This window comes from Siphateles boraxobius, unplaced genomic scaffold, assembly GCF_051911475.1.
Source record: "Siphateles boraxobius isolate OS27281-9 unplaced genomic scaffold, OSU_SipBor_1 25, whole genome shotgun sequence".
Taxonomy (NCBI): Eukaryota; Metazoa; Chordata; class Actinopteri; order Cypriniformes; family Leuciscidae; genus Siphateles; species Siphateles boraxobius.
Genome location: NW_027508866.1, coordinates 20,781,647 through 20,803,467, shown reverse-complemented (window position 1 = coordinate 20,803,467; position 21,821 = coordinate 20,781,647). Strand labels below are relative to the sequence as shown.

Here is a 21,821-nt window from a genome sequence, read left to right as displayed (position 1 = left end):
CCAGCTCCATATGTGGATCATAGGGCAACAGTCAATTTCTTAGTGGTCAAACGGTGTTGTATGATGAATGGAAAGTTCAAAAGTTTTTTTTTTTTGTGTCCAGAAAATTTTGCTAAACAAATATTATATTATTGTGTGTGTGTGTTTTTATTAATCTGTATTTATTTTGCTTGAACAGTAAAACCAACTTTCTTATACTTGTGAGTTAGGCTAACATTTCAAATTAGTTATAATATTACAGAAATACCTCTTATCTGTTTGCTTTATTTGATGTGGGGTTTATTATTATAGGGTTATTATTCTATTTGAAACTGAAACAGTAAAACATTTTTGTTACTTGAAATAAAATGAACTAAAATGAACAAAAACATTAACTAAAATAAGATTATTAAAAAAATGTTTAACTAATTGTTTCAGCTATTGCCAAGGCTAAATTTCTCATTTTAATTTAATTGAACTTGATATAGGCTACTAAAAAATTAATTAATAAAAAATTATAATAACTACAGTATATAGACAAAATCGCAACTGAAATAAATTTAAATCTAATTTAAAATAAACTGTAATAGTTTCTAGATGCTAAAATTGGGAATTATTCAACTATTTTCCACCTTCTCTCCGAACATTTTTTGTTCCTGCACCTCTGTTATGATAAGCGAGCTGGGAGGACGGCGGAGAAACCGTTACGTTGAGCATTGTTGACAATGTTTATATCGTCAGAGCAATACAAATCCTGTTTAGCATGATCCGGCCCCATTAAAACTTGTTAACGTGACAATGAATTACAGTGGCAGTCATGAATGCAGAACTTTTGTGTTTCTCCAGCCCAGAAGTCATTGTTTTATAATTATCCTCTCTTTCAACAGGTCCAGAAACGACAGTGTCTGTCCTCCGTGAGCAGGTGCTGGAGAGGGCCAGGAAGAGAGCGCTGACGGTACGTGACCTCTCAAACAAGGCCGTCCTGAGCGGGTCAGCCTGGGGTTAGGCACATAAATCAGAAGTTCTCGAGACCACCGCACCATTCTTGGATCTGTTTGCTGGAGTTTATTTTAAGTATGTGCTTTATGGGTGTGGAACGCTTCCCCCCACTGCTTATTTTGGGAATAATTAGTACAGGGTGGTCTGGATGCGGTTCAAATGTTGAAGTCTTAGTTTGTTTGAATGTATTTGCCCTCACCGCCTCTGGTTTTTGTCGATGAAACATAATTGTGTTCAGAAATGAGGTTTCCCAGTGGACGTTAAGGAGGAGGATTGTAAGTTGACAGGTTTGCTTTCATGCACAACCTTGTGTCATGAAGATGTTTAGTTGAACGTAACTGTTTTACTTCTGAGAGCCTCTCTGAACCTTTGCCTATGTTCAAATATTGTGAAAACGATCCATACAATGAAAGTAAATTTTTTTTCTTTTTATCCCGTTGATGTTCATTGTAAGGACAAATACAAAAGAAACATCAAAATATCTTTTTTATGTTTACAGCAAAAGGAAGTCTTAAAGTTTTGGAAGAACATGAGAAAATGATGATACAGTCTTCATTATTGCATGAATTCAGTGTCAGTGTGCTGGTCAGACAACAGATATCTTGAAGGTAGAGCTGCATAAGTAATCATAATATAACCGTAATTGCGATTTGAAGGCTGTGATTTAGTTGTTTCAGTTATGTTTCAGAGTGAAGCATGGCACTGTGTTCATTTACACAGGAGTCTCAGAGTGGCTCGGTTCACAGTAAATGCTGCTTCACACAATCACTCTAATCTGTAGAGTTGGGATCCCTTTAACGTACAACGTACATGAACGCAACATGTGCCATCTTTCCGTCTTTCCATATTTGGATTTAAGAATTGCTTATCAACAAAAGAGCAGCTTTAGGGGCTCCTTTGGATTTCTGCCCCAAAAAAGTTTGATTGTTTAACATTTGAAAATTAAGAAAAATGACTTGAAGAAATTAAGACAGCCATAATAATGTAATTTTACAGTTGTATAGGGTAAAATAAAAGTATTATTTTTTTCTTAAAGGTGGGGTATGTGATTTGGAAAACGACCGGCAGATTTTGAAAATACACAATTCAAATGGTCCTACCTTCTTTCCTCCAACGCTGGCTCTGAGTCCACCCAATCGAAGAACATGGACGCGCAATCATGCACGAGCCTACTCAGATACGCGAGAGATTGTAATGACGATTTACTACTAATCATAGAACCGGCTTTACTGACGAGATGTGCATGCGTCACGAGCTTTGAGTATGCGCACGAAGGGGGTCACGCGCGCTGGGGGGAGGGGGGGTTTGGTGCGAACGTTTGATTAACGAACTTACTGTCCAATGATTCCAGGTGGTCTTGGAAATGATTGGCTGGAGTTTTTCGAGTCCTGCCTGTTCCACAGATGATTAAATTGCTTAATTTTCATTTCAGTGCTTCTAACTCAGTGGCTGTAAGTGGGTTAGGAATAGGATTTCAAGTTATTTTGAAAAAAATGCACAAAAAAGAGAATCACATACCCCACCTTTAAATGCAATTTATTTTACAGTGAAATATTACAATAGTAAAAAGTGTATTATTATATACATTTTATTTAATATTATTCTTTATAATATAGCCTAATATTATATTTATATTATACGAATATTATTATTATCATATTTTGAAGCCCTACAAACAAGCACTGCAAACCTGGTTTTTAAATTGCCATCACATTTCTTATTAGAAAAAAATGGCAATTTTATTTTCTCTAAATGTTGCAGCCCTAGCGGATGGTTTAATTTCCAGAACAATTACGAAACAATCTCAGATTGTTCCTTTCTGATGGGTTACGGATGTGGAATCCTCAACACCACTCATGATATACAACTGAAACCTCTACTAGAGACCAAACGTAGACTACTGGCAAAGTTATCACACACCTTTATGTCCACACAGGGATGATGGCTCATTCTCAACAATCCACTGACACAGGAAAGGCCAATTCATCATGGTTGTGATTGCGAAGTGAATGTGTCTGGGGCAAAAAAACAAGTAATGGTTGTGGCTGGCATTGATCTTGTCTTAAATTTTATTCAATCACACGTTGTCTTTTAAGTCTGCTCGCTGTGGCTCTTTGTGCAGTGGAGTGGATGCTTAGGGCAGCTCTATTGCTCCTTTCGGACTTGCTTGAGGTAATGGAGTGTATCGCTGTTCCGACTGAACAACATGCTGACTTCCTGTCCAATTGGTGGCTAATCGTTTCCGCTGGCTTGAACTACTAGGGTGCGCAAGTTGCAAAGACTAACAACTTGTCCGTTTGAGTCCACTTTGCTCTTCTGTCTACTAACCCTCGATTCATTAGCAGTAGTGATGATTCTCTGACCCAAACCCTGCCGTCATCACTCCACTCCCCCCAGGATGCTTTGCAGCCCGGATGCCAAGCCCCGCTCTCAGCACCACACATTGACACACATGCTCACGGTACGGCCAATCCAAGTGAGTGTATTCCCAGAGTACCTCTCATATTCCTGCACACTTGCGTCTCTCTCGATCAAACACACACACACACACACACACACACGCACACACAAACACAAACTCTCTCTTTCGCCGCAGTGTCCTTGAGAATCCAATGACTTTGTCAGCCCACGCCTCTCTGCGGTTTTAGTACATCTGACATGTCATTGCTAATTGTTAATCGTGCATGTAGCATCTGATTAATTTTGGTTTATTCTCCACACATTTTTTTGTCATCAATTAGCATTTAAGCAAAATATCTTGAAGCCGTCTCTTTCTGTTAACAGATACCAAAAATTATTATATTATTATATTATCTTTTTTTTTATATATTTTGTTTTTTGTATCTACTTTGTTGTTTGCTGTTTAATGTTGTTTGGACATGATCTTGAGGACCCCCATGAAAACGAGATGTTTCATCTCATGGGGCTGATCCTATAATAAATGTTCATAAATAAATAAATAATTCTTGTTTTAAAAATTATTAATTATAATAAACAATAATAAAAGCTAACAGAAAATGGCATATAGTATCATTTATTATTATTATTATTATTATTATTATATTTAAAAATGATTAATACATAATAAAAAATAACAAAGCAGTAAATAAAACAAACATAATAAAATAAGTAGTAGTATTATTTTTTTAAGTAAAAGTCAGTGTAGTAGTAGTAGTAGTAGTAGTAGTAATAATAATGATAATAATATGAATAATATGAATAATAATAATAAGTTTTATAAATATTTTTTCCATATTGTCCCCTTTCACAATATACTTGTATTTCTGGAATTGTCCAAATCTGCATATAATCCCAAACTGTCATCTTTCCCATCAATTCTCTAAAGCCTTTCTCTTCTTTGAACCTTTTTTTCTGAAATCAAATACCACATATTTCTTTTATTATTATTATTATTATTATTATTGTTGTTATTATTATAATTATTCAATTATAAAATATTTTTATGTATGTGTGCAGTATTAGACTACTACTTAGAGATCACTTTCATATTGTTTCACAGTACATTTCCAAATCCTCCTCTAATCAGAGATCAGCACCTGACGTTTGACATCAGTTCCTTGAAACCATATCCCTGTCCTTGTCATTTCCTGTGAAGCAGTTTGTGCAACTGTATTTCATAGTGTAGTCTTTGTCCTCTGTCAGGCTTTGTTCTTTGCATCTCATATCTGTTTTTCATCATTTTCAGATGTGTTTTGGACTGGGCTGAATAGGTATGTCTGGAAAGGGCTGTTGAGTGGAAGACATAAACATGAGATGCTCTCAGAGAGAAGGACACTGCTCTGCCTGAAGCTGCTTGAATTTCTGATTAAAACGGTCTACCGCTGGGACTCCTGGAGTCTCCGACCGCTACTGATGAATACAGATAAACACTGATACGCGAGAGATGCGCGCTTCCTTAGCTGACTGCTATATGAATTATATAGGCATGCAACTATATATTTTTAAATTCAGCTATAATTTTTTGAACTGATACAGCTGTTAACTGTAGTAGTGAAAACTACAGCGAGATGCAACACAATGGCTAAATACATCACAAGTTAAATGTGATGCAAAGCCATTTCCTGCTGTCTTTAATCTTACTGTGTGAAGTCACAGGTTGTGTTGGAGTGTTAGATTGAGTTTTGTTGTGTCAGAGGACAGACAATGCCTCTGTCTGTTTTACCACGTGGTAATATACCATCTCAATCCTCTGCAATAAGAGCTATTCCATCTCTCTCTCTCTCACACACACACACACACACACACACACACACACACACACACACACACACACACACACACACACACACACACACACACACACACACACACACACACACACACACACACACACTCCTGTCTTCTGTTCGTCTCTCCCTGGGAATCAGGGAGCTTCTGCTGGAAGGATGTAGCCATGACGACAATTCCCACGGGATGAGTCGGCACAGAGCCTCAATTTTTTTGCCCATCTTACCAAGCATTCTTTTTTTTTCTCTCTCGCTCTCTTTTTCTCCCAGTTTATCTTATTGACCTGACAAGAAATAATGTATTTGTGTTACCCCAAAAAGACAATAGATATAGGAATAAACAGTACAAAAGCAAAAAAGGACAAATATAGAATAAAAAATAAAAGGAATGAATAGATAAAGATATTGATTAATAATTATTAATAGAATAGAATAAAAACAGAACCATGCAAAACGACACGCAGCCTCACTTTTTTTTTTGCCAATTAATAATCTTTTTCACTCTCTAATTGTTTTATTGGCCTGACAAAAATTATGCAGTTGTTACCCCAAAAAGTAAAATTTTGAACAGTAGTTCTAAGAATAAACGGTGCAAAATAATAATAATAATAATAATTATTATTATTATTATTTATATATATATATATATATATATATATATATATATATATATATATATATATATAAATAAATATAAATATTGAAATTATTATACAGTATTTCTTTAATTTGCGTCGATGTGTGACAGCCGGAGTCAGGATGTGTGTGCAGAGCTCTGCTTCCACTGTTTTCATTCACTAAACAACGCAGCAGAATAGTCAAATATGTACGCACAGCTAAACATGCATGCATGAGGAAATAAAGCGCGGGACGTGCTTAGGCTGCCGGACTCAGACCTGAAGCACGCGCACAAGCCTTTCACACAGCATGCGATCGCGACTTCACTTCTCTTTCGTGGATTATTTGGATTGAATAATCAAAATTCGAGGTAAAAATGTACGTCCTGCAAAGTATTCACCTAAACACAGTCGGGTATGTCTTTAGTGAATGCAGGGCTGGCCCTGGCCAATTTGCTGCCCTAGGCAAGATTTTACCTGGTGCCCCATGCATCACAGCCCATTTCGCCCTGTCATTGTGTTCATGATTATTTATCCTATATATGTGTGTATGTATATATGTGTATGTGTATATATATATATATATATATATATATATATATATATACACACACACACATCATTACAGCCTAAACACAAATAGCAAGAGCATTACACCTAGCATTCAAGTCAAGTCCCATTTATTTTTATAGCACTTTTTACAATATAGATTATTTCAAGGCAGATTTACAGCTTTACAGTTATGTTGCGTTTATAATTTTGTTCAGTATAGCCGCTCTGGATAAAACAGTGATGTCATCGTCCAAATGTCATTCACGCACAAACTATTCATTGAGCGCTAGCAAAAGTGTTTGTTTTGCAGTTGATGGCAGCAATCTTCCAGTAAACTATGGCACATTTTCACCATGAATGAAACTGCGAAATGTCTTCTTTACTGTTAATTTCACATAAAACGTTGCTACTTTTAATAAACCTGTAGCCTATATAAATATCATTAATAATTTTGGCAAATAAATTTTAAAAAATGCTATATATCCCCCTCAAAACTGCACAACTGTAGAGTAAAACATTAATTAATAAAAGTGATCGTGAATGCGTTTAAAAAAACTGACGTAATTGTTACAAATCACACTGTCTGGGGCCTCTGGAGAACTCCGAACAATTGTAAGCTTAAAGTTTAAGGTAAAAATAACTGCCATTAAATTAGATATCTTACTACTATGCAATTAGATAAACTGTTCATTCATTACATTACCTCCGTCTTTATCCCCTTTTATCCTCTTCTCTTCCGTTTGGCACTGTATCTATTGCAGACTATAATGCTAATCTAAAATATGTCATGCAAATTTGGCCATCCGTCACAATCAGGTAACTTTCACCATGTCTAGACCTGGCACGAGCTGCCACTCAGGCCCGTTATGGGGTGCTTGAGTGTGTTAAGTGCCCTCAAACGAAAGAAATGCTGTCTACATTGGATGCAGCGAGGGGCGACGCTACACAACAAATTACCAACAGTAAACTGATCGCGCGCGCTCTGTTTCTGATGCACTTCAAGCACTCGCTGGGCAGGGGAAGATTGATGCGCCGGACCGGAGTCGGGGGACTTAGTTAAGTTTTTGTGGAGTTTTTTTTTGCTTTATTTTGTAGTATTTTGAATTAATGTTTTTAAAATATTATTAGTAAAAAAAATTTTTTTTTTTAAATTCACTCGTTCACTCATTTTGGCGCCCCCATTGAGTGGCGCCCCTAGCATTTGCCTAGTCCGCCTATGCCACAGGCCGGCCCTGCGTGAATGTAAACTGTTTGTAAAAATAAATCCACTGGGTAGCCTATGTGCAGGTCTTAAAGGGGCATTCGGCAACTATTTCAACTTGATAAAACCGTTTAGAAATCATTTGGATGGTTTAATAACCTGTTCTGGTGAGAATGGTGACTTTCCCCGCTCCCCCCAACGTTCCCAGGCGGAAAACCAACCTTGCAACATGCGGATTAACATCCTGGTAAGTTGGAAATAGGAAGTCTCGTGAGAAGCGAGAATGAGCGAGAAACACAAACTGCTTTACGGCAATTCGACATAAACACACACGCCGCCCTCAATGTGTATGATGTATTACCCCACCTCGGTAGACATAGGTCCACACGATAAAGTTGGCCGGCTCCGATAATAACAATGCACATGATCAGCGGTAGAAAGGGGGAGGAGGGGTGCCGCAAGTGAGTTTTTTTTACGGCTACTTTCGTGATGACGTACACCACAGACACCCAGCCAGTGCTCAGCAGGGGTAGGCTGATGTCCAACTGGGCAAGTTTTAGCTACAAAATGAGCGCCCCTGACCGCAATACAAATGTGACTGAACGAGCTTCCACAAGTGAGGAGAAAGAAGACAAAATAGTAGATAAGTGAGGAAAGACTAATTCAGTGGTATGGAATTGGTTCGGCTATCTGAGATCGGCAAAATGTGCCGGAGAGTGGTGCCGACTAGCAGCGGGAAAACATCAAATCTGTTCCACGATCTGAAGCAGTTCCACCCGATAGAAGCAGCACAAAGAAAACTTTAACCGGCACAAAGAAAGCACAAACAAAGTACAAACAAACGAGACTTTTTTAGGTGAATTTGGAGCATGTGGGGATGCTGAATGACCTCCGATAATCATATGTATTGGTCATTCTAATACATTTTAATTTTGCAACTTACAAAGCGTTAAAATATGCATTCAATTTACATATTAAAACTAGTGTATGAAATGGCAAATGTAAATTATATCATAGTGCTGGGCGGTTTGACCAAAAATTTAGATCACGTTTTTTTTCAAAATTATGCTGGTTTTCCGGTTTATGAAGTTTTTTTTTTTCATGCATAATCAGCTGTTCAAAGTATTTTCTACTGGTTGAGAGGAATTACTGCAGTAAATTGACTTAGGATGGTCTATTTTACTGTCATTAGTGAATATTTTAGAATAGAATAGCGCCCAGTATAACCTAAAATTGTTATTTCTTAGCATTCTAATAACGTTCTTATAACCAGGAAGTAACGTTAATACAACGTTTATATAACGGGAGAATTGTATGTTCTAATGACGTTTGAATGATGTTCTTATAACCAAGCAAGAACGTTAATACAACGTTTATATAACGAGAGAATTGAAGTTCTTATAACGTTTTGAATGGAGTTCTTATTACCAAGAAATAACGTTAATACAACGTCTAAAAAACTGGACATTTTGAATGTTCCTAGAACATTCAGAAATAACGTTAACGTTTTTATAACTTAATGGGAACGTTATGAAAACATTCTTATAACCTAAAATTGTTAGCTGGGGAAGAGGAGAGATTCGCGATTGCACTGAACACGTTTTAAGTGCAGGATTCTCTGAGCGAGCCCAGAGAAAATAGACCTATTTTAACAAGAGCAGCGTGTATCTGAGAGCGTGGCACATTATATTCCGCGCGCGAGCAGAGAGATTCGCGCTCGCGCATTATATTAATGTACTTTTCGCGCTACAATAAAGCGCTCCGCATCCATCGTCCATGTAACGTGACAGAGCACTGCTGTTTGTTTACCCTCACTCGTCGCTGCTTAGAAGTGCAACATTGTAAAGGGTCCGGTCTGAAACAGTGTCGCGCAGCGTAACGTTCGTTCCGAACTTTTTGTAATTAAATACACCGGTATGGCGGTTTATTCAAAATCAAAATCGTGACAAAAATATAAACCGGTTTTCGGTTTGAACCGGTTTACCGCCCAGCACTATTATATCATTGAATTTTAATTAAAATTTTACACCAAAAGTTGCACAAATTTAATGACAAATGTACATTTAAAAACAGAAATATATGTCAATTTGCATATTAGTTTTCAAATTGAATATTACTACCCATATGCTTCCATAGTCTTGTAGCAGGTATTGAGAAGAGAATATTATTGTTATGATGGGTTATTTCTTTGGTTCATGTCGTTTGTAATGGTGCAGTACCGAAAGACTCCAGCAGGTTTCATAGACTTGGCAAATTCATTTTTAGAAGATTGTAGGTGCAGACATCTGTTGTGGGCGTTCTTGGCAGTTTTTCTGAGGCTTTCATATTGTTCATATCGAAATCAGAATTATATCGTATCGACAGAAATTAAGAAATATATCGTGATATAAAATTTGGTCATATCGTCCAGCCCTACCTCTGCAAAAGATCAACGCCTACTTTTACATCATTACCTCTTTAGCCCCGCCCACTGATTCACATGTCATGTAGTAGTAAATACAAGAGTCGCAAACACAGGAATACTCCAGCAACAAAACCACAGGGATTCATTTTTTAAATTAAGACATTTTGACTCAGACTTTTCAGAGATTGAAAATAAAAAACTACATTGGATCCGACAGTAATGTCACAACACACAAGAGTAACAGTGTTTTTACCTTGTTTCACTGTTGCTTTGTCGCTTACAGATCGTTTGATATGTACTCGCATTACATTCACTTTACTGAAAATGTTGAGCGATGAATACAGTACGTGCATAATTATTATGCAAGTTGATATTCTGATCATATTTTATTTCCAAGTAAATTATCAAAACACCGCAATCCTAATAACTACAATTTTGTATTTAATCATTTATAACTATAAGTGTTATATTATTAAGGCTAGAAGTGAATAACTGCTTATATTCAGGTGTGCATAATTAAGCAAGTTTTCTTTTACAGTTAAAATGGGCCAAAATTTTTTTTAACTCGCACTATTTAACAAATAAACATCTTTCTGTAGTGCCTTTGTTTTAACACTAACATAATGTAATAAAAAACAATACTACCTCACATATATGCAAGAAATAAATATAGATAAAGATGAATAATTACCATGCTGTCACAGACTAGACAGTATCCTCTGTATTTGAGGTCTCCTGATTCGGGATCAGGCTCTGCCTCAAACATTGGTTCAAAGCAAAACAATTCCACACGTGTAGCGGGGATTTATATAATGTTCTCTGAGGGCCGCTCGTGATGTTATCAAGATTTTTGCATCAAAGAACGTAATAAATATGCTATATTTATATAAAATTATAGTTAAAAATAAAAAACACATACAATAGTTATAAATCGAAAGAAGAAAAGAACAATGCAAAGCTGGTAAAAGTGACAAGTGAACTAAGTAAACACTAATCAAATGAAAAATAAGAAATGAATTATAGTTAAACTGTTGTAAAGATTATGCACATTAAATTTATGAATAAAATATAAATAGATAAAATAGGAATAATAAAAATCAAATCATGTAAATAAAACTTAGTCAATTAAAAGTGAAATGTATATGATATTGATCATGAGATTCAACATTGTTTCAAGCCAAAACAGCAGAGAGAACTGAAACGAGATGTGCTGCAAACACATGGACTGAGAACTGAGACATGTCTCTGATCAGTCACATTAATCTCTGTGCTGGATCATCAAATCACTGAGTCGATGAACTCCGAAACGCAGGATGAGAGAGATGAATATGTAACGAGGACAGTGGTGCGTGCTGGAAATGGGGTCAGGGGTCAAAACTGCAGCTTATGCACAGAGATGGAACACATCTTCCTGTCTGATGGTGCTGGGGTCACTGAACTCTGTTAGGAATTCAGCACTTTGCTGAGACCAGCCGATTTTTCACCTCACACACAGCGCTCTCTCGTCACCACACACAGACACACACACACACACACACACACACACACACACACACACACACACACACACACACACACACACACACGCAGACACGCGCGCACACACACACACACACACACACACACACACACACACACACGCAGACACGCGCGCACACACACAGTGCTTAAGCCCCATATCTGTTTTCCATTCACGCTATCATTGAACCCCCAAGAGCTGCACTTCTCCATGAGAATGAGGTGATGTTTGTAAAGGCTTACAACCAGCGCTGGGCAGAACATAGTATTTAATATATTGAACATAAACAACTTATAAAAATGTTTATTATAATTACCACAGTTTTTTTTAAATTAAAATTAAAGCATCATTGTTTGTGTACATCTTTAGATTTTTTTATGCTCCCATATTTAATAAAAAAAGCAACGTTTCGACCCCACTGGGTCGTCTTCAGGCCTGAAGAAGACCCAGTGGGGTCGAAACGTTGCTTTTTTTTATTAAATATGGGAGCATAAAGCAGTGTTGCGGACATTACATTTTCTTTTACTATATTAGTTCTTTCTGTCGTGCACCTGTCAGAATGTGGGATGTGCACACGACTTACTCTTTTTATTATATCTTTTGATTTTGGGCATGATACATATTTATATATATAAATATTTTGGTAAAAATATAAGTAGGTAAATATTACTGTTAGTTAATGTGTATTGATACATTAGTGCATATAAAGAAAACTGAGTAAATATCAATCATTCTTGTTCTTAATTTATTGATAAACTGTTTGGAAAATGGGTTGAACTATGTAAATCTATTTGGATACATTGACTGGGCAAATGTTATAATTTTTTGGGCAAGCACATAAATATTGAAATGGTTATTAAATATCATCTAAATGCTGAAAAATATTTATATACTTGTTGATGCTTGACATTGTCATTTGAATGTTTATTTGTATAGTCATCTCAGATGTTTATACATTTTTTGCAATTTTATACAAATGTATTTTATTAGTTTGATACAATAGTAATCAACAAATATTTATCTTTATATATATATATATAATAAAAAATAAAATCATTGCAATATTCCCAGTAATACTTTATTATATCTCCAGCAAAATCATTACACATGTATTTTGAATATTTAATAAATCTGTGCTCCCTACACAATAACTTATTCACATACGGTTAAAAAAGAAAACCAAGATGACAGTCTTCATTGATACTGTGCAGTAAGCTTGTGTTTTATTCTGAGCATGGAGACAGACGTGACCTCGATTACCTTTTTACTTTGTTTCTTCCAGTCCCCTTCGAGGTTCATTCAAAAGTGATGTTTCGTTCTTAATCTGGCATCAGATTTCTCCCACTTCCTTTGCATTCAAACAAACCCAACACAAGCGAGAGGAACGATGAACTCTCTTCAGACCTATTCAGCCTCAAGGCCCCTGCATGAATTCCCTGTGTCTAATCAGAGCATGTTATGGGGAGCGTATGAGCCGTGCACCCGAGGTCAGCGCTGCCTGTGAAAGCGCACGTGTGGGCGTCCTCCTTTGATAACCCAACCTTTCTTTTCATTCCTTTCTTTTCAACACCATCTAACTTCAGAGGGTCTCTGCAAACCAGGCCATTCCAATTGAGGGATTAGAGTTTTAGATCATGTTCAGAATCCAAAGGCTCCTGGGTGGACTGAGGAAAAAGAAAGTAAACGTATGTTTGAGAGGGAGATGGAATGGAGAAGGAAAGAGAAAGCCACTGAAATATTTACAACATCGCTCAATCTGATTGACCGTCGACTGCTTGTCCCAGTGAATTCAGGGTCGTGGTTACTGCTGGATGCCGAAGGGAATGGGTTATTCTGCGATCGGGACGGCGAGGGATCGCGCTAATAAATTGGGTGTTGTCGGGTAACATGCCCAAATTGACCTGGAATGAATGAAGTCAGTGATCCGCCGTGTCTTGGCAGGCGAGTCGCGAGGTGCCGCGGCTAATGCGTGCGCACAGATGCTCTCTGTTTTCCTATTTCGGTTTACCCGCACTTGTTTCTAAATTCCTCTTTCTGCAGCCACAGACTGAGTTTGTTCTGCTCTACTGTTTGGTCTCGCTGCTTTCACAAATATACCTCGCTTCCTTGGGTCTCACACACACACACACGTACATGTTGGCCGTGCAGTATGGAGTAGCAGGGGGCAGCCCACTGTGCTGAACAGATGGTGCCCGTGATACTGAGCCACGGCGGCCCATGGTTGGATGCGACTCTAGCGGGGAGCTGGCGCACCGAATTGCCCTGCATGTTGCTAGAACGTGAAGCTGAAGTGGAGAGAGAGGAGTGAGAGAGCGGCGTGATCCGTTGGCCATTATAAGAGTCCTATCAAAGGGTCAAATGATGGAAAATTGTTTTTCTCTTGCTAATGGAATGATTCTCAGGTGGTTTTGCTTCAGAACTGACACGAATGGTGACCAAATCTAACATTCCGCTAATGAAACATGAAATGAACTATGTATTTCCATGACCTGCACAGGCTTAACAATATGCACAATTATTAACATGAAATAAACTGTATAGGGGAAGAAAGTGTGAAAATATGTAGTTTAATTGGATTCGCTTCCGACAAAAAAATATAATGTTGTCTCCGACAGCATGGTGCAATTTTTTTAAAAATTGTATTATATAATTTTTAAAAAGTATTTGAATATTATATTTATATAATATATGATGTATGTATTATATACTTTATATTTGTAATTGATTTAATAGAAAACTGGTGAGAAGTGCTTAAACGTGCATTTTCCTCAAATGAGTATGTGAGCAGATCATGGTTTTCCTGTAGAGATTTCTGATTTGTTCCTTTTCAATCTGATTCTTTTTAGTGAACCAAAACAGACATAACACATATTTGGTATTTTGGTAACAGTTTTCAATAAGGTCCCATTGGTTAACAGTAGTAAATGCATTAACTAACAATAAGCAAAACATTTGTTCCAGTATTCATAGTCATTAATGTTAGTTAATAAAAATACAGTACAACTGTTCATTGTTAGTTCATGTCCGCTCAGGTCCATTAAATAATAACAGATGTGTCTTGATTTCAATCATGTGTTAGTAAATGTTGAAATTAACGTTAATAAATGCTTTAGAAGTATTGAGTAGGGGTGTAACAATACACAAAACTGACGGTTCAGTTTTCCCACGGTTTTGACGTCTCGGTTCGGTGTGGTTCGGTTTAGAAAGCTAAAAAAAAATTTTAAACAGTGGTTTAATGAAAAAATGGTGTCTTTGTCTTTAAATTAATTCAATTACAATTAAAGTTTTGCAAGGATTAAAAATCTGCTAATGCTGTAAACTATATAGGGAGCCGCACATTACTATAACATTAAAGGTTAACAACAGAGCCTAAATTCAGATGCCATTTATTTTTTAGATATAATAATCAACACCCAACACATTGTATGAAAGCATGTAAACTGAACATAAGGCAGTTTTTGCATTAACTTTACTCTAATTTGTTATTGAAATATAATAATTTACACAGTTGCTGTCATTTTCATGAAAGATATTTTAAACGTAAATAATCAAGATATAATTAACAGGTTAAGTAAAATATAATATATAGGATAATATAGTGCATTTATTTAGTGCAAGAGTTTATTTCTCTAGGAACCAACAAGCTGTGGACACTGAATCACTTGCCTGCTGAGGTAAATATAATGCTAGTGACAAGCTATGCAGTTTTATTGACGTCTTTACGCTGCTGAAACACTGATTGAGCGATTACACGAGTTATGATGCCTTTCAGTAAGTATACTGTATTTTTCAACATACCTTCAGGTGTCCATTCATGTTTATTCTGTAACTGAGGAAGAGATGATCGCGTTTACTCGCGCTCAGCGCTGCCACTTGAATTGAGGAGCTAGTACAGTGATCTGTCACGCCACATCAAAGAGCGCCAAAACGGCATTTATTGTTTGTTTTTTGTGATCAAATAGTCAGAATTTGAAGATTACACCTTGCTTATTATCGAAAGAAACAAAACACGGAGCTTGCTATTTGGTGTTAATGGTGGTTAGCCTACAAAACTGAATTCGTTGTGTACACATTCCAGGTCCAATGAGCCGGGCTGGGCGGGGCCGGGGTAGCAGGGGGCGGGGCGTGTTCGGTACGCCATGAGAGTATCGCGATTCGAATCGTGGGTTCTGTATCGCGGTTCTTCGGTTCGGTTCAGTTACACCCCTAGTATTTAGTATCTAATTAATGCAAACAAAATTTTGCCTTATTGTAAAGTGTTACAAATTTGACTTCTAATAGATTAGCCATCTTAACAGAGATAATTTACATAACGTATAATGTACCAAAAACAGTCCGTTTAAGGTGCAGTGAGGGGGTGAAAAATAATTGTGAAAAAGAACAAAAAACTTTGACTATTATAATAAGGCTTCATGCTAAGAGATCAAACTCTGAGTATGGCCCCTTAAAGTTGATCTGCTGCTTGTCTGAGCTGTGATGTGTCTGAGGTCTCGAGGAAACCGGAAGAGGATTTTGAGGCTGACCGCTGTGTTGTGTTTAACCGTTGTCTTGGCTCAGTTCTAAGAGCCTCTTTGATTTATTGGCGGGATACAAAGTGTTGAGGGGGTTGAAATCACACACACACACACACACACACACACACACACACACACACACACACACACACACACACACACACACACACACACACACACACACACACACACACACACAGAACATGCACATTAATATTTCTTTCATCTGCTTTTCTGTCTTATCCAGCAGTGTTTCCAATGATTTTCTCGTTCTCTTTCCTGCATCTATTCACCTCATTGTCCTGATGGAGTTTCCCTCTGCCCTGCTCTGTTTCCTTCTCATTTTTTGTCCTTCCTTCCTTTATTAAAGTTTTTTCAATAAGTGCTAAACAAGTTTTGTATGCATTTCCTCTCTTTGTCCATTAGCACTTCTCCAAAGATTTAATCCACTCTAAATGGCTTTCACTTTAAGCTGTTGTTTTGTATCATGGGCAGCTGTATTTTTAGCACTTTTGCAGTGTTACCGAAGCAACTGGAAGCTCCTGTTATCCTGAGGAGTCTGCAGACGTCTTTTATGTGTCGCTGTAAGCTCAGACGGCACAAACATGTCTAGCTTTTGAGAAACTTGAGAGGTTTTTGAGCTTGTGCACTCTCAACAGAAATGTGATTTAATTGTCTTTTTTGTTTACGTCATTTACTTAAACTTAATATTCATACACAGTACAGAGATGTTAACCCTCTGAAACCGACGGCATCGTCGACGACGCCACACGACTCCTCCGATAAATATTGATATTATTTGATGAAAAATTGATCGATTTCCTTACCGTTTTTTGCAGCAGAAAGCTAACACGCTAGCCGTCACGGGGGTGTATTTGGTGTCTTTCTAGCCTTTTCAGAAGGTTTTCTATCCAGCCTGGAACTTGTGCGTCCTTTCAGAGTGTTTCAGTAATAAATCCATATGTGTATATCCCAGTTTTGATCTCTGAAGTCCATAATTTATAAATTTTCCGTCATATTTGCTGCTAGCTTGATGCAAGCTGCCATTTTGGACATCTCGCGATGCTTTGCGTGAGGTTGTTGACCAATGACAGGCTGATCCGTCGTCCACGTTGGTGTGCGTCATTACGCATGAACCAAGGGTGATATTTTGGAAAGAGAGAGACGCACGGCACAGTGGTTTCGAGGAGAGAGAGAGAGAGACGCACAGAGAGACGCGAGTTTTGAATAATACACAGAGAAACACGGAGAATAATGGATCCTCAGAGATTGAGAAACATGGATGTAAATCAAGCACTGGCCTTTTTTGATGCCATGGAGGATGATGGATTTTCTGGAGAAGAGCGCTTTTTGACTGATGAGGAACTTGATTACCAGAATCGTCTAGACCCTGCTGAAGAGTAAGTTACATTTATTTATTTACTGTAAAAGTATAAAAATAAACAAAAACTAATATGATAAAATATACATTTTCTAAATATGGAAAAATAAGTTATGTAAAAGTAGTATTTCGTTTTTCTGTGTGTGTTACAGAGTAGTAAGAGTTGTAGATTACACTTTGTCTCTCAACCATTGTATGTCTGAGTTTATTTACTGTAAAAAGTATAAAAAAAGAAGAAACTAATATGATAAAATATAAATTTTCTAAATATGTAAAAATAAGTTCTGTAAAAGTAGTATTTCATTTGTTTATGTTTGTTACAGAGTTGTGGATTACACTTTGTCTCTCAGCCATTGTTTGTCTGAGTTTACCTAGAGATACAAACAAAGGATGTTGTAGTGGGGGGTTGGTCACACCTTTTACCTGTGGAGAGAATAGTGGGGGGTTGGTCACACCTTTTGGCTGGAAAGCGAATGGTCATATTATAGCTGTGGTGGGTTGGGGGTACAGTAGCAATCTCAGCCATTGTAATCTTATGTGAAAAATCAAATACAAAAACAGTAATTGATCTAATTTGTATGATCTAATATTTTGCTTTATTTATTTGTTTTACAGTTGTGATAATGATGAAGACACCAGCCCACCCACCCAAGCCAGACAGGAAAGCTCCCATTCTTCCACTGAGGAGGGCCCTTCCACTTCTGCTGCAGCATCCCAGCAGCTGCCAGGAATAGGTCATGGACGGCTGCTGCAGTTTTTTACTTCACAAGGAAGTTTGTGCAGAGAAGCAGCAACAGCCCATGACCCACAGGGCTTTTCTGGAGGAGCTGACAGCCCAACTCTGTGGTGTTACAGTTGCTGTTCCTCCCACCCAGCAACAAAGTAACCATGTACCCGTCCAAACATCGGAACAAACTGAAGCAAGCAAGAAGGCCACCTATGGTAGAAGGCAATGTGTGAACTGCAAACAGACAAGGCAGGTGAAACAGGCCACCCCCTGGAAATGCAAAGCCTGTGATGTGGCCCTCTGTGTGATTCCTGATAGGAACTGTTTTGAGGCTTGGCATCAGTGATTTTCATGAGGCCCAAAACGCCTGGACTTCCTTTGGAAAAATGTAAATATTTTTTGTTCTGTTCAAGTTATAATGTTCATTCCTGTGCTCCAGGACTCCAAAGACTTGAACAAACTGTTTTCCAGAGGAAAATTGCTTAGCTTTTATTTATTTGTGTGTGATTTCAATAAATATTTGAGTGATTCAATTTCCGATTTATTTTTTCATTTGTCTTTGTGGTCCCATAACTTATTTTACATTCAGGTGACATCAATGAAACACAAATAAGCTGAAAGTTCAATTTGTCCTGAAAACAAAGATGTGTGTCAATTGTCTGTGCACAAAAGTGTTGATGTTTTACAAGCTTGTTTAGTGAATAACACCAGACGAAAAATTTATTGTAAAAATACCCTTAGGTCTCAGAGGGTTAAAAGACGTTATTGTAAAAAAAGAGTTGGATTATGGTGTAAATGAGCCTGATGTGCTCACAGACGCTCAGTACTCTTATGGGTAATATTGTGCTATAGTGTTTGTTACAATGTAGTTACACTGTTCTGGGTAATACCGATGAACAATGCACTTAATATGTAATTATTTTGTTCAGCAACTTGCAATTATTCATTGCTTCAATTAATGTAATTATCTTACTGTACTCTGTAAAGTTATTATTAGCTTGTGGCTGATTACTTTTTGTAGCATGACTTTTGTAGCATGACTGTTGTTTACCTACTTTCACATTCTGTACATTTATTGAGCCTAAAACAAGAAAAAAATAGCATTTCACCTTGATTTCTGTGAAAGCAGTCATAATCTCTTGAGTTAAAAGATATTCTGTTTGAGTTTGTGGGTTTATTCCAGTACTTTACCAGCCATTAAATTAATAGATGCTCAGACTGACTGTAGCTTTAATACCACAACGATTGTTCGCATTTGTAACGTGTGCATGTGTTTAAGCAGTTCAGGGTTTTAGAATAAAACGCTATTGGGCAGAGCATGGGTGTTTGTATGGGGATTTAATAGTGCGTGTGTGTTATTGGAGTCCTCAGGCCACATTGAAGAGGATATCAGTTTGATGCATCTCATTTAACTATTCCAGGCCATTTTTGTGGTTACTCGTTTGAAATAGCCTAGCTGGATTTCACGAACGAGTCAGCCAATACTGAAAATCAGGTTTGTCTACTGTCTACTAATAACTATAACCCAAGCCAATATGTTTAGTGTGTAGTTTTATGTCGGATGTATAAACATTAAGTAACATTAGGGCTGGACGATATGGCCAAATTTTATATCACGATATATTTCTTAATTTCGGTCGATACGATATAATTCCGATATCAATATGAACAATATAAAAGCCTCAGAAAAACTGCCAAGAACGCCCATAACAGATGTCTGTTCCTACAATCTTCTGAAAAATGAATTTGCCAAGTCTATGAAATCTGCTGGAGTCTTTCGCTACTGCACCATTACAAACTAAATAACCCATCATAACAATAATATTCTCTTCTCAATACCTGCTACAAGACTATGAAAGCATATGGGTAGCAATATTCCGTTTGAAATGTAATATGCAAAATGACAATGTAATATGTAAAATGGCAATGCATTTCTGTTTTTAAATTTACATTTGCCATAACATTTGTGCAACATTTGGTACACAAAATGGGGGAATTTTTTTCCGATTTAAATCCCATTTCCTGCATTTACATAAATTTAGGGACTATGGTGTTACAAAATCCAGGAAATAATTAAGTTGATTATAATGATAAATTCTGCCAAAAATAAAAGTAGGCTACTAAACTATGTATAACAAAAATATGTCTTACTTTTTTCAAGACTTGAGATAATCATTTTATAAAGTCAAAAATTTTCACCATTAATGTTTTGTGTGTAAATAAAACTGAAATACACAGAAATTGAATAAGGTTATCAAATAGTCTGAACTGCATAAATTATAAATTAAATATAGATTAATCCTTATTAAAGCTACAAACGTTCTTTGCACAACATCAGTGAGTAATTTGCTCTGTTCCCCTGTGTTCTTTGGTTAACTTAACTGACAGACAGAATTGGCTGCTGTCCCTTTAAGATCTGTCGCTGATGAGAGGATCTTACGCATTTAATTTTCTCATTTAGGCTACACTTAACTTTCATTTAAGATTTTATTTAACTCCTTTAGACTGTTCTTGTGAGGATACAATTGACAAAACGGACATTTTGGCATAAATGTGTGTGTTATTATTCAAGCGCTAAAGAAAGAGATTGATTCTGCGCGTCGTGTGCGTGTGTGTGCGCGCGTCAAGACATTCACAGGGAGCGATACCTGCTCATTAGAACTTTCGGTGAGCTAATTTTAGAGTGTGGACGCGACGTTCCTGGCCGCGGACGCCCGCATCGGCACAGTCTATCTCCTGATCCTCGTTTGATGTGTTCCCGCTGCTAGTCGGCACATTTTGCAGCACGCTGAAACACCGAAACACCACTGAATTTATACCACTGAATTAGTCTTTCCTCTCTTATCAACTATTTCGTCTGCTTTCTCCTCAATTGTGGAAGCTCGTTCAGTCACATTTGCATTGCGGTCAGGGGCGCTCATTCTGTGGCTGAAACTTACCGCGTTGGAGATCCGCTGCTCTGAGCAGTGGCTGCGTGTCTGTGGTGTACGTCATCAGGAAAGTAGCCAATTGTGTTGTGCTCTTTCTGACGGCTGCGCGCCTAACGTCAGTCAGTGACAAATGCTGCTATGTATATTGAAATATCGAAAATGTGTTTAAAAATCATATCATCGTTATCGAAAAAAAAAATATTTCGATATATATTGATATTGAATTATTGTCCAGCCCTAAGTTACATAGTTTAATTTGAACAGGAAGAGTATGATTGATTCACTCACCTCACTCAGTAAATTTCACAAATAATTACAAAGAAATGGCAAGTAACACATTGAATTAAACATGAAAATTTGGAGTTGAAAAGCTCAAACTATTTTCTATTCTATTTTTGCTCCATCACATAACCCAGATGCAAACATGTGGCTTTTCTGATGTGGTAAACTTGCTCTGTATCTCACCTGGCACAGCATGCACTTGCGATGCGAAAACCACAGTCAGGTAATTTACTGCTCACCGCTGCTTCCTAATGGTTTAGAGAACAATTACACTAAGTTGCCCCCTATCGTTTCAAAGAAAAGTACAACGACGAGTGCGTCAAGTATAAACACCTCATCCATTTTGGGGAGGAGCGTGCAGTCAGCGGAGACTCACGCTTCAAAGCCAGGCCAAAGTATATATCAGGCTTGAGTCAGTTTCACATTAGCCCATCAGAAGTTGAATGAGGAAGTGGCTAAATTGTAGAAG

General features: G+C 37.3%; 2 protein-coding genes across 14 annotated transcripts in view; both read left to right on the top strand.

Moving 5' to 3' along the window:
* Positions 1-21,821, top strand: part of strbp (spermatid perinuclear RNA binding protein) — a 149,193-nt gene that overhangs the window by 73,061 nt on the left and 54,311 nt on the right. For 9 of the 13 annotated variants that reach the window (XM_077243123.1, XM_077243122.1, XM_077243127.1 and 6 more), the window contains exon 2: positions 867-934. The gene's annotated coding sequence lies outside the window, so the exon portion shown is untranslated. Of the gene's footprint in view, positions 1-866; positions 1,054-21,821 lie in introns of all 13 variants that reach the window. The other 4 variants (XM_077243125.1, XM_077243131.1, XM_077243134.1 and 1 more) reach the window with 1 other exon arrangement.
* On the top strand, positions 17,171-18,673 carry LOC143749558 (uncharacterized). The gene is made up of 2 exons (XM_077242013.1): positions 17,171-17,432; positions 18,029-18,673. The coding sequence occupies exons 1-2, from the start codon at positions 17,287-17,289 to the stop codon at positions 18,297-18,299; spliced, it is 417 nt and encodes a 138-aa protein (XP_077098128.1). The 5' UTR covers positions 17,171-17,286; the 3' UTR covers positions 18,300-18,673.